Raw genomic sequence first — 12,215 nt, forward strand, 5'->3', positions numbered from 1 at the left:
ACCCATGGAGACAGACACCCACGGACACAGACACCCACGAGACAAACACCCACGAAGACGGACACCCCCGGAGACGGACACCCACAAAGACAGACACCCATGAGACAGACACCCACGGAGACAGACACCCACGAGACAAACACCCATGAAGACGGACACCCCCAGAGACGGACACCCATGGAGATGGACACCCATGAGACAGACACACAGAGACAAACACCCATGAAGTGAGACACCCCCAGAGACGGACACCCCCAGACACAGACACCCTTGAGGACAGACACCCATGCTGTCACAGGGTGTGACACTGCAGAGACAGGTGTGTGTGGAGACAGGCATCCCTCCTGCCCTTGTCCCTTCAAGTTCCCTGACTTTCATTCTTAAAAGGACTCAAATGTCCTGCTTTGACCACTAGTCACTTTGTGAACTGACCTTCCTTTCCTTCCGGACCGTGGCTGTTCCTAGGGGGCTGCTTACAGGGCTGGTCCTACCGATCAGACATGGCCTGGGCAGCTCTCTGCCCCAGGGGCCAGGGCACCAGCCACTGCCCCCAGATCATGGCCACAGTCCCACCACTGTCTCTCGGCACGACGTCTGCATCCTGCCTGTGTTTCAGGGGGGGACGTCTAAGGCTTCCATTGAAAACTGTGAGCCCAGAACCTTCTAACGCACTCACTACTGTGTTGGTGACAGGCGATCGGCTACTGGCCAGGGAAAGGACATCAAGATGCCTAACAACCACGGCACCCGCCGTGAGGCCAGGCTCTCTGCTCTGGACAGGCAAACTCAGAGCAGCCAGAGAAGCCGACCAGTGTGCACGGCTGGCCCTCACAGCCCAAACCCATGGGGGTCTGGCAGCTTTGCCATGGCTACTCTGCTGTCTAATTCATGGATGCTTCTTACAGAAGAGAACCACAGACTGATAGACCTTCCAGAAAGGGCCTGAAGTCCTACAAGTTGTGAGCCACGGAACGCACCTCCAATTTCACCCTCACTGCTGACCACACACAGGAACTGGGCATCATTTCTTAGTTAAATGGACTAAAAGCCAAGCGAGCCATTAGCTGCTCTAGGCAGTTTCCTGGAAGTTCAATCTCTTTTTCATTATGAGGGCAGAGCACCTGTCCCTAGAAGATTATTAAGCATAGGACAGAGCAGCTTAGACAAGAGAAGAAAGAAGGTGGTCAGATCTCAAACCCATTTGAACGAGGGGAAACCAGTCCCCTTTGGGGCAGGCCTTTCTTTCCAAAATGGGGTGACCTAGCAGCCAAACACTTTTTTCTTTATAATTATTATATGGGGAGGAGCAAAATGTGAGGACGTAACACATCCCACACTAGAATTCATGAAGTGTCTAAGAATGGGTGCATTTTGGGGCGCCTGGGAGGCTCAGTCGGTTGAGTGTCCGACTTCAGCCCAGGTCACGATCTCGCGGTCCGTGGGTTCAAGCCCCATGTTGGGCTCTGTGCAGACAGCTCAGAGCCTGGAATCTGCTTCGGATTCTGTGTCTCCCTCTCTCTCTGCCCCTCCCCCACTTGTGCCCTGTCTCTCTATCAAAAATAAATATTAAAAAAAACTTTAAAAAGGAAAAAAATAATGTGTGCATTTTGTCCTCACTCTGGACCCACAAGAGTATCCATTAGCCATCCTGGATCCCCATGCAGAACGGCTTGAATAGAATGGATAAAGACATTTTTACTCAGTAACCCAGCTTCTGACCTTTTATGTGTGGAAAATCCCCTCCAGTCTCCAGTGTGCTTGGAGTTAAGTGCACAGACTCACTCTCTCAAAGCAAGATTTGTTACCACCTCTGCACAGTTGTTCACGTGCAACACTAGGAATGGGGAGTTTTCCCTTCCATTCACGGAAAGGAGCATGTTCACAAAATGCAAGTGACTGGCATTTCTGTCATATCTGTTTGAAAATGACTTAAATATTCTAGGTCAACCAAAGAACAGCGTAACCAGTGACCATCCATGCGGGGTTGATGCGATGGCTGGTGACCATCCACGTGAGGCACGTGGGAGCTGGTTACGAAGGCTTCTTCCATGTGACCGCTGGCGTGTAACAGCTTCCATATGCGTCGCGAGCCTCACAGTCACGTGAAAGATCCTGGTGACCAGACTGAGGAGCAAGGAAAGGCAGCGTGGAACGTGTGGGTGTGCCCTGAGGCCAACTTAATTTCGATGGCGCCGTTATTCCCAACTCCATTTAGCACACTGCAGTCGTGGCGCATGTTCCTATCTGTTCCTGTCCCCAGACTTGTCTGTGGGCCTGGGAGAGGATGCCCATCACAGGACTGTGATGTCTGAGGAGACATCCCAGCCAACAGGGTGGGGGCCCTGGGAGGGCTGCAGGGGTTCTTCTTCAGAGCTGGGCAGGGCGATGGCCATCTCTGTTCTCATCAACTCCTGACCTTATACAGCTTTGCACGCGACTTAAATCCTGTGCCTCGCTCCCCAAGTTCTGGTGGGAGGCAGGCCTCCCGCCCACACTCTGGGGTCCCAAGCTTGCCCTCTCCACCCTGCATTAGCACATCACTGGGGACACGCGCAGCTGCTGCTCAAGACCTCACCCCCGAGGGCGTGTCCTCCTGCCTCAGCCTATCACGGGACCGACCTTGAAGGGCCGCCCACGGAAAGCAGGAAGGACGCGCACGGCCTTCCTGCTGCTGTTCTCTGGGTGGACCGGGACGTGACACCAAACAGCAGCTGGATCGTCACGTGAAAACACAAACCAGCAGACATAACACCACACGCGACTCCACTCAGTCAGAACACAAGCTAGAAACCTTCCTGCACACGTGTGTGGGCACGTCTGCACAGACACCTGGGCAAAGCCCCGGCTCTTCATGGCGTCTGCTTTTGGTGAGTCGCACAGGGTGGTCAGCGGGATGTGCACGGGAAGGACCTTTGCGTCCCGGGTCACATACTCAACGTTTTCGTTTCACTTGTTTCACTTGCTTATTCGTAAACTACACACGAGGCCAGGACACAATCAACGACGGACACACCAGGAAATCACACGGCACACGGGGCGGTAGCGAACATGAAGAAGGGAGGGCAGCAAGTCCGGAGGACCACGGTCAGGACAGGCCCCCAGTGAGGCCAGCAGGGACGGGCTGGACCCAGCCCCTGTGCTTGCAGGTGGGGAAAGGGCAAGGAGGCCATGGCTGGGCTGTGTGCAGGGTGGGGGCGAGTGTGGCCTGTGCACCCCTGCACACAAGCTGCCACGGAGTGGGGCCAGGGGAGGCAGGGGTGGGAGGCGCAGGGGATTCAGGCTGTTTACACGGCCTCCTCTGAACGGTGAGTGGAGCACACCTTGGGGCTGGATGATGCTGGTACTGAAAGTCATTTCCACTCTGCCTCCTTCCTTCCCATACCAAGGAGAACGGAGTCATGTCTGGTCTCTGCACAGTCCTGGATTTAACCTAAAATTTCACAGAGAAGCTACAGCAGCGGGCTGGTGCGAGGGGAAAGCTCCGTGACCGCGAGTTGCCAGGCCGCGGCTGATGAGCAGGGCGCTAACTCACCTTGGGACGTAGCTGGTGTGGGCCGGGGCTCAGGGTCTGGGGTGTGCGCGTTAGCAGACACGGCTGGTCGCATCTGCTTCCTCTACAGGTGGGAGAAACTGAGTGTCCCAGAGGTGAACAGGTCTACAGTGACGCAAGTGGACGGTCAGTGTAAAAATCTGCCTTTTCTGCCACCTAGCGTGGCCATGAGATCACAATGACACTTAAAAAGTGCTCTCCCAGATCTACACAGTTCTGGGCAGACAACGTGAGGTGGGTGACGGCGCAGCACACGCCTGGCAGACACCTGCCAAGCTACCCAGTCTCGAAATGCAGCTTGAACCTCGTCCACAGGACCCAGATTCCCTCCCAGATGGTACAGTGGGGACACAGTTTGTGATTTCAAGTCTCATCAAACCCGAAACGAGGGGCAGGGAAGCACCCGGGAGCACTGCCCACCATGCGGCGTCTCAGCACGTGGGGCTAGACATCACGATCCCTCACCCCTGCTCATCATGACCAAGCAGAGGGCTGTCTTCCCAAGCCGCTCCATGCAGAAGTGTGCAATCGGAGGCTGCGTTTCTCCAGGACCCAGGACGTCTTGGGACAGGAAACCACTCAGCCAAGACCACAGTGCTACCCAAAACGACGGGTTTTAAAAACTGCAACACGATTTTTAACATCACCTGCAGCCTGCTTCTTCGTGTCAGGTGTGTTGGCGGGGATTTTCATCTGAATTTCAGAAACATCCTCCTACTTCAGTTTTGGTCCAAGACACTGAAGAACGCGAAATCGGAGAACGAAGGCAGTTAACGGTGCAGAGGCATTTATGGGGCCCAGGAGCACCTCCAATGGATCACACGATGATCTTTAAGAACCCTCTGCTTTCAAATACCTTACAAGGATCTTCCCCGAAATTATCTTTATTTGGCTACAACTGTTAAGTTGATGATCAAGTATGTTAGAATTCCAACTAAACGTTTTCACAGCACTGTGCTGGGGGGGACAGGCACCCATGGACACCTGCTGAGCTAAGAGCCCGAGGAGGACCAGCGCCCACAAACAGTGCAAGTGAAGTGAACAAATACCGTTCTTGAGGATTGGGAAATGTTTGCAGTAAAACCAGTTTGGGATTAGAAACTGACATTTGCTGAAGCCAGTCACAAACCTTTTCCGTTTTCACCCTTCGGACTATTAAGGGTGCTCAATAACATAATAAGCTGAACTGATACGAGCTACGGAAGATTTTGTGAGGAGACCATGGCAGATATTTGGCCGAGGTGGTAACCTCATGTGTCATTTCTGCTAAGTCAGCTCCACTTGTGACCCGTGGAGTGAGGACAGGTGGTGCAGGGGGCAGGCGGATGGTCCTGAGCCTTTCTGGTGGCAATCTTTCTGCCAGCCTGCCACCCTGACCCCTGCCCACATGACAGCCGTCTCCAGCTATGGTGGGCTACAGAGCAGAGGGCTCACAGGGAGCCCTGGTCACCTGTATCCACTGCCCTATCCCAGTCCCTTGATTTTCTTCTGGTTATTTTGGAAACAGCAGACCTCGAAGGTGTGAGAGTGGTGGTCAGGGTCATGGTTGGGTGCAAGAGAAGCCGGTGGGTCTGCAAAGAGATGCCAGCTCAGTTCAAAGCAAGGCAGATGGAATCAAGTCTCTGCAAGTATAACCACACTCCCGCCTGCTCCGAGCAGGAGCTGACCAGCCCACGGTCTCACAGAGGAGTGGCATCTGCCAGCCGCAGGGCAGAGAAGGACGAGAGCCTCTAACGCTGCCATTCCCAGCCCTCGATGATGGTGTGGACTCAGCCAAGGCAGGTCTGTGCAGGGGATGTGTGGGGATGCATGAGGGGAGGCGTGGGCGCATGGGGGTGGGGCAGGGAGGCACACGGGGCAATGTGTGGTGGTGTGTGGCATAAGGCAGGGCATAGGGGGCCTGGGGAGGCAAATGGGGAGGCCTGGGGCACGTGTGGGGCATGGGGAGCTGGGGGAGGCTCATGGAAAAGCGCATGGGGGAGGCGCAGGGGGCACGCGGGGGTGCCTGGGGATGTTTGAGGCACTGACCACAGGGGAACTGTAGCAGAGGCCGTTCAGCACAACCCCAGGAAAGAGCAACCCCTTAATTTGTCTGTTTGGGGTATTAAAGTTTTAATCTTCTTAAAGATTTTTAAACATTTTTAGAGAAACAACGAAAACTCCTTAGCTGATGGGGCGCCTGGGTGGCTCACTCGGTTAAGCCTCCGGTTTCTGCTCAGGTCATGATCTCACAATTCGTGGGTTTGAGCCCCGCATCAGGCTCTGTGCTGACAGCTCAGAACCTGGAGCCTGCTTCGGATTCTGTGTCTCCTCTCTGCCCCTCCCCGCTCATACTCTCTCTCGAAAATAAAATAAATAAATGTACGTGTATACATACATATATATATATATATATACACATACACACACACACACACACACACACACATATATATGTATGTGTGTGTGTGTGTGTTTATCCTTTAAAAAAAAAATCCTTCACTGACCTTTCCTCCCTCTGCCATCAAGTCTGGCATAACCCACTCTACATATCCCAATGTACACAGGAAGCTTCTAGGAAATACACAAATCATCTGATGCTAACAACTGGATCTTCTACGTGTCAGAATCATTACTTATCTTGTGAATTATCTGTGGCAATGGTGCTACGTCACACAACTGCACAATCTTAACACTTGAAGGCCAGAGGAAATTAAGAGTCCTGAGTCTAAGCCCCTCAACTCATTGGTGGAGAAAACTAAGGCCCTGGAGATAAGGAACATGCCCAGGACCCCGTGGCCAGACCCTGGCTGTGTCTCCCGGGGGTGTCTCCCTAGCGTCTACACTCAGGCTCAAACTGGACATGGTTTAATACTGATCTCGGGAGAGCACTGTGGTATCCAACCTGCTCCCAAAGCCTCCAGGATTCTGTCCAAGGCCAGACACGAATAGCGGGAGATTATATGTGGAGCGCCTCCTGTTAGAACAGTGATACCTTCTAAAAATTGGAAATTGGATCCTGGTTAGTGGCGCCATATTCCCTCATCAATTTTAAAATGAGCGACAGACTTCTAATTTCTGCTTCAATCAAAATTAAAACTTTGTTGATACTTTAAAGGTTTTCGATTTCTCAACCTGTTAGGCAGTGTGGTTGACTTTACGTTAACTAACAAGTAAAACCGCCAGAAGTTATATTACTTACACTCTTCCACTGAGTATTTTTGGGGACCCAAACCTTTCAGTAATGAGGGCAGAAATCACATGCTTTTGTGTGCTGAAAGCTGTGTCGTCCATTCTTATGACGGAGCACATTTGTGTGACGCGAGATAAAACCTCGTCAGCGATGGAAGGCAAAGATACCGAGTCCCAAGCTGCAAGCATGCAGGCGATGCAAATATTCCTTTCCCACACTGAGAGGATGGCAGTTGACGGATGACGATCAAACAGGCCCTTCCTGCACTTCTCAGCTTGGGTGGGACTGGCTTTATGCACCCGTATCCACGCCACCCCCACAAGTGTGCCCAGCACCGGAGCAGGCGGTGAGGCCGACTGACTGATGAACGACCAAGAGCATGAGTGACGCAGGCCCCGTGTCCATGCACAGACCCGAAAGCCCTCGGACGTGCCACCACAGCGCGAGAGCCCAGAAAGCCAGGACCTCGTGGAAACTGCATGTCAGCAGGCCCAGCCCTGCCGTGAACGCCTCACCCCACCCAGCATCGACGCAGCCCACCCCCGCATAACACCAGGCCAGACGCGGGCACATGGAAATGTGGGTGACCCCCAAGGACGGGACGTCACTGCTCGCTCTACCTCCAGACGGGCCTCACGCAGTCACTTCCCAGACTAATGGATCCGGAAGAATCCGTTCCGGCACACGCAGGGAAGCAAAGCTGGCCGCAAACGGCACGGGTCCTGCCCTCCCCCCACACGGTGGCACCACGCAGGTGCCGCTGCAGGGGCCCAGCTGTACCTCCGGATGGCGACGGTGAGAGCCTCTGGGGAGCTGGCACAAGGACAGATGACCTCCTGGCGCAGGCCTTTACTTTGGAAGACGTTGAGGAACGCATCGCAGGAGGAGATAGACCCTGCAGGTGAAAGGGGACCACAGTCAGCCAGCGGAAGCTCGGGACTGACTAAAACCAGCCAAACCAGCCAAACCAGCCAGACGCGAGCGCTCCTCGAGTGAGGGTGCGAGGCAGGCGGTGCGGGAACACACTGCACTCGATACCGCTCAGTACTTATGTCACCCCGAAAGATGATCCCCTCAGGCCGACTGAGCTCAAGGATTTAAAAGTGTAACTTCCGCCGATGAGCCTGCATACCTTCCCTGAGGCTTGTTCCCCCATTTTTGATATGTGTGTTCGCAAGAGGACTACATCTAAGCCAAGTGAAGACAACTCTCCCGTGTTAACCCCACCGGAGAGATAACGGGAGTGCGGGAGTAACCGCCAGGCGCCTATCGGCAAACTACTGCCTTCCTCCACGACTGCTGCCTGAGAGCAGCCACGGGCGAGAGTGGCTCACAAGCCATGGAGCCACGGGGGAAACGGAAGAACCATGTACACAACTAACACCGAATCACGTGGGTGGGAGTCCGTGTGTACACATCACGTGTTCTGCTTTAACTGACAAATGTCAACAACGGTCAGAAACAAATGCCTCGTTCACTCACTCTGCTTCTGGCTCACGCGCCCCCTCACAAACAACAAGCCGGCTGGGTTCTCTTCCAACCCAGGGCAGTATTTCCCAAGGTATGTTTACGGCATTCTGTGGGACTCCTAATTCACTTTACCTGGGCGGTTTTTCCCATAAAATTTTATAATGAAATTCCCTTAAAATGACAGATTAATTTCTTGACCAATAAAATTACTAAAGACCATAAACTAATAACAGTTACTATTTCTTGAGCACGCAGCATCACTCAAGGAAATACACGCAGGGACGACTTAATTCAATCCTTATACACTCAAGATTTAGGCACCGTTTTCAGCAAAAGAAGGAGAAGGACTGAAATCCGAAGGTTAGGGTTTCTTCCACAGAATCAGGAAATGGCAACAGCAGTACTCAAGCCCCGGGCGGGAGCCAGGCACTCCTGGTCCCCTACCCGCCAGCCGTCGTGGTGCCTTCAGGCTTCAGACAGTCACGCTGTGAGGTCGTGAGTTTGACACCGCTTCCTAACCACAGTAATGGCCGGAAAAGGAAAAGCAAAGCGCAGAAACAGACCGAAGGGGATGGGGCTCTCGCCCGCCCGCCCGCCCACGCAGCAGGTAGGTCACTTACAGGGATTTGCACCATCAGCCACGATCAGCATCCGGAGAGAAGAGAGGTTGACGTCTCTCTGATCTCTGTGTGCTACTAACGCCCAGTGCATGTCCCTGGATTTGACACAAGCCACCTTTGCTGTGGGGACAGTAGAGGAAGGGGGTCAATATGCACACGGTCAGACCAGGAGCTGTTTGAAGGAGGGAACCGGGGTGCCGAGGCCTCTGGGTGCCTACCTTTGTACTGGCAGACCTTCTGAATCCACGACAGCGGGTTCACCTTCATCAGCGCGTATGGGATGCTGATCACGTGCATCATGTTCATGACGCTCTGGAAACAACGCACCAGGTGACTGCTGACACACTAGCAGGACAGGCACCCCGCCCCACCGGGCTTCGCGCGGGGACGCGACAGGCCCGGGCCCCCATCACGGGCTTGCTCCCTGCTCCACGCTGGGGGCCAAGGGCACCACCGGCCACACAGAAGATGCCAGGGAGGAGCGTGTGCATCCAGCAGGAGCCAGGCCTTGCTCTAGGAGGTGGCAGTGAAATAGAGACTCAGAAACTGCCGATCCAAAGCAACGGCGAGCAGCTGGGGACAGCACCGACAAGACTACTGCAGAGCAACAGCATCAAACAGGAGCTTGAACGGCAACAGCCCCCAGGCGGCTGCCGCGACCATCGGGCAGGGAGGTGGGCTGAGTGCTCACGACACCACACAGGACCATCACCCCACTTGACAGGCAGGAACCCCGTGGTTCAGGAGGTCCCGGGGGCAGGCGACGGGCCTGCGGGCACAGAGCCGCAGAAGGCAGGACTGGCATCGGCTGGGGTGAGGCAGCCCGCGCTCTCCCACGATACCTGCTCGCCTCGCGAGCGCACACGGGCAGCCTGGCTTCTCCAGGCTGGCACCTCCCGGGACCCAGAGGCAGAGACCAACCACAGGGAAGCCCACGGAGCGCCCACCCTCCAGTCCATGTGCTGCTCACGTGCCCTCACCAAGAGGAGACAAATCACACTTCGCCTACTCATATCCTATCACTCGTGCAAAAGCCCCTAGAATTTTCTACCTCAGAAAAGATGAAGCTTAGCATAAGGAACTTACAAACAGGGGAGTAAAGATCCCCACCTATGAAACCGACACAGCGATGCTCCAGCAGTTAAGCTATGCACACCTGCAAGGGCTGTGCAGACCTTAGATAACCAGGCTGGGTCTCCATCAAAGCGCCTGCAGCTCTGAACTGCCCGCCCTGGCCAGGCAGCACCCACAAGGAGGCGGCACGCATTTCTTTATGACGGGAGTGGAACTGTCAGCACAAGGGGGACCTGTAAAGCGCTTCCCCTGTGGCATAACCAAGCAGGTTTGCAAAATATTCACAAGCACTGACTCACACAAAGGAAAAAGAACAACAGTGTCAGAGTGAAACCAAATGCAAAGGAAAAGTGACCCAGACGGGAGATGTGACTAACATCATCGCAGTCGTGATTCCAGAAGGGGGCAGAGAGATACCCTGTTTCCTCAACAGCTGCACCTCTGTATGGTGGCGGGGGGGGGGGGGGGGGGTTGTGACTCCCGTGAGCGGCTGACTCCCGCAGGCTTCCTGGGCTTGGGAAGTCACATTAGCAGACAGCTTAAAGCTTCCAGCAATAACAGCTTTTCTCCCCAGTGCGAGAGGGGCTTGGGCGAGTGGCCGTGTGTACAGACCCTAATTCTGGCTGTGGCCCGGGGGGGACAGGGGAAGGGTCACACTTACTGTTAGGATGCCATGCCAGAGCCCAACGTCCTTCTTGAAATCCAACACATTCACTATGGTTTCCGCTGAACAAATAAAAACGGAAGATTTTCATGTAGCACAGCCCAAAGGGCAAAGAAAACCCAACATCATGTCAGGGGCAGTACAGGACCTTGGAAACATGGTTCCCAGTACCTCTGCAGACATCCTGCAGCCTGCAAACCCATTTAAAAACGCTGCCCACCTGGAAAAGTGTTTCTAGCCTCCTGACACATCAGTTAACAGCGACGGCTTCACAGGCCACTTAAAACATTTTATTCCTTCTATTTATGTCCTTACTGCCCCTCCCTGCCTGTAACTTTTTAAAGATTCTTTTCATTTCCATCGTGGGATCCCCCAGGAAAGGGAAGTGCTTTCCAGCAAACGCAGGGCGTCACATCACTAGAAGCCTCAGGGTGGCTGGGGTCATAAAGGAGGCACGGGATTTGGAAGGACGGTGACGGAACAGTGTTCAAGGTTTATGGGGGACACCTCGTGAAGCGGGAAGAAAGGCTGCTGACGATACATAGTTGAAAACAAGGGCCACGGTGGCACGTGGAAGCTACGTGGAAAAACTTTTCTGAAGCCACACTTGACACCGGGCATTTCCTGACACCTCCTCTTAGGTCCGTACGCTGTCCTTGTGCTGCTCGCCAGAGCTTTGGTATCGTGCACCTGACCCCACTTCACAGAGAAGGCAGGCATCCCCGCGTGAAGGAAACAGCCTCTGTTCCACGTCCTACGAGTATTTTCACTTTAGAAATAAGGAGCCAGTGTGTGTGTGTGTGTGTGTTTTCTCTGGCACCCGTAAAAGTGACAGCCCTGGACCTTCAAGAAAGCAGAACAAGGAATACAAGTCCTGAGGCTGTGAGAAACGATTAGCAGTCACGTGTCTCAAGGTGAAAGTACCTTGGAAACTAGTTTAGGGACCAAACGTGAGCCAGAACATCCCCAGGACGCAAATGAATTGTTTTTTCAGAGGGACGTTGCCAGTGGCATTGGGGACAGAGAAGGAGAGGAGCATCCAACCCCCAGGGCAGCGCAGATGCCACCACCAGCTTCCTCAGGCACCAGCCCCAGGGCTGCGCTCACGTCCAAGTCCCCAGGGCAGGGCCTTGGTCACAGAAGCCCCAGCCAGGGGGTAGCTGGTTACCTGGGCAGACCCTGCCTTTTATGAGCCCCAGCCAGCACCGTGGCCACGGTTACCTCTGGTCACCTACCTCCTGGCCTCCAGGACCGTCCCGTTCGGGAGACGGAGTGTGCGTCATAAAAACCACACCCTCGGCAGCTGCTGCCCACCCTGAGAAGCTCGCAGAATCCCCATCAGAGATTCTCCCTGAGCTGCTAGGGGTGGGCTGAACATGGGCTTTTTCTGAAGATCCCAGAGACCCTAACTTGCACCCAGGCATGAACACCCACAGAATTAACTATCTTGAGCCGTGCCCTCTGAGTTCACGGGTGGAAGCCCGCACACCGGCACGGCTGCCATTGGAAATACGGCTTCTGCCAAGGTCATGAGGGTTCGGTGAGGTCATGGGGCGGGTCTGATCCCATCAGGACCCACATCCTGGAGAGATGAGACACCAGAGCTCTCTCTCCCTGCCCAGCGAGGGCAACAAGAAGGCACCACCTGCCGAGCTCCGTGCAAAC

At 54.4% G+C, this 12,215-nt stretch overlaps 1 protein-coding gene across 3 annotated transcripts in view; it reads right to left on the reverse strand.

Annotated features, from left to right (window-relative positions):
• The window catches only part of DIP2C (disco interacting protein 2 homolog C), a 411,195-nt gene that overhangs the window by 98,097 nt on the left and 300,883 nt on the right, over positions 1 to 12,215 (reverse strand). For all 3 annotated transcript variants that reach the window (XM_030321072.1, XM_030321069.1, XM_032593812.1), the window contains exons 15-18: positions 10,548 to 10,612; positions 9,031 to 9,124; positions 8,813 to 8,932; positions 7,503 to 7,617 (exon numbers count right to left, since the gene is read on the reverse strand). In XM_030321072.1, coding sequence (XP_030176932.1) covers positions 7,503 to 7,617; positions 8,813 to 8,932; positions 9,031 to 9,124; positions 10,548 to 10,612 — 394 coding nt within the window. The remainder of the gene's footprint in view (positions 1 to 7,502; positions 7,618 to 8,812; positions 8,933 to 9,030; positions 9,125 to 10,547; positions 10,613 to 12,215) is intronic.

Source organism: Lynx canadensis, chromosome B4 (genome assembly GCF_007474595.2).
Source record: "Lynx canadensis isolate LIC74 chromosome B4, mLynCan4.pri.v2, whole genome shotgun sequence".
NCBI classification, from domain to species: Eukaryota; Metazoa; Chordata; class Mammalia; order Carnivora; family Felidae; genus Lynx; species Lynx canadensis.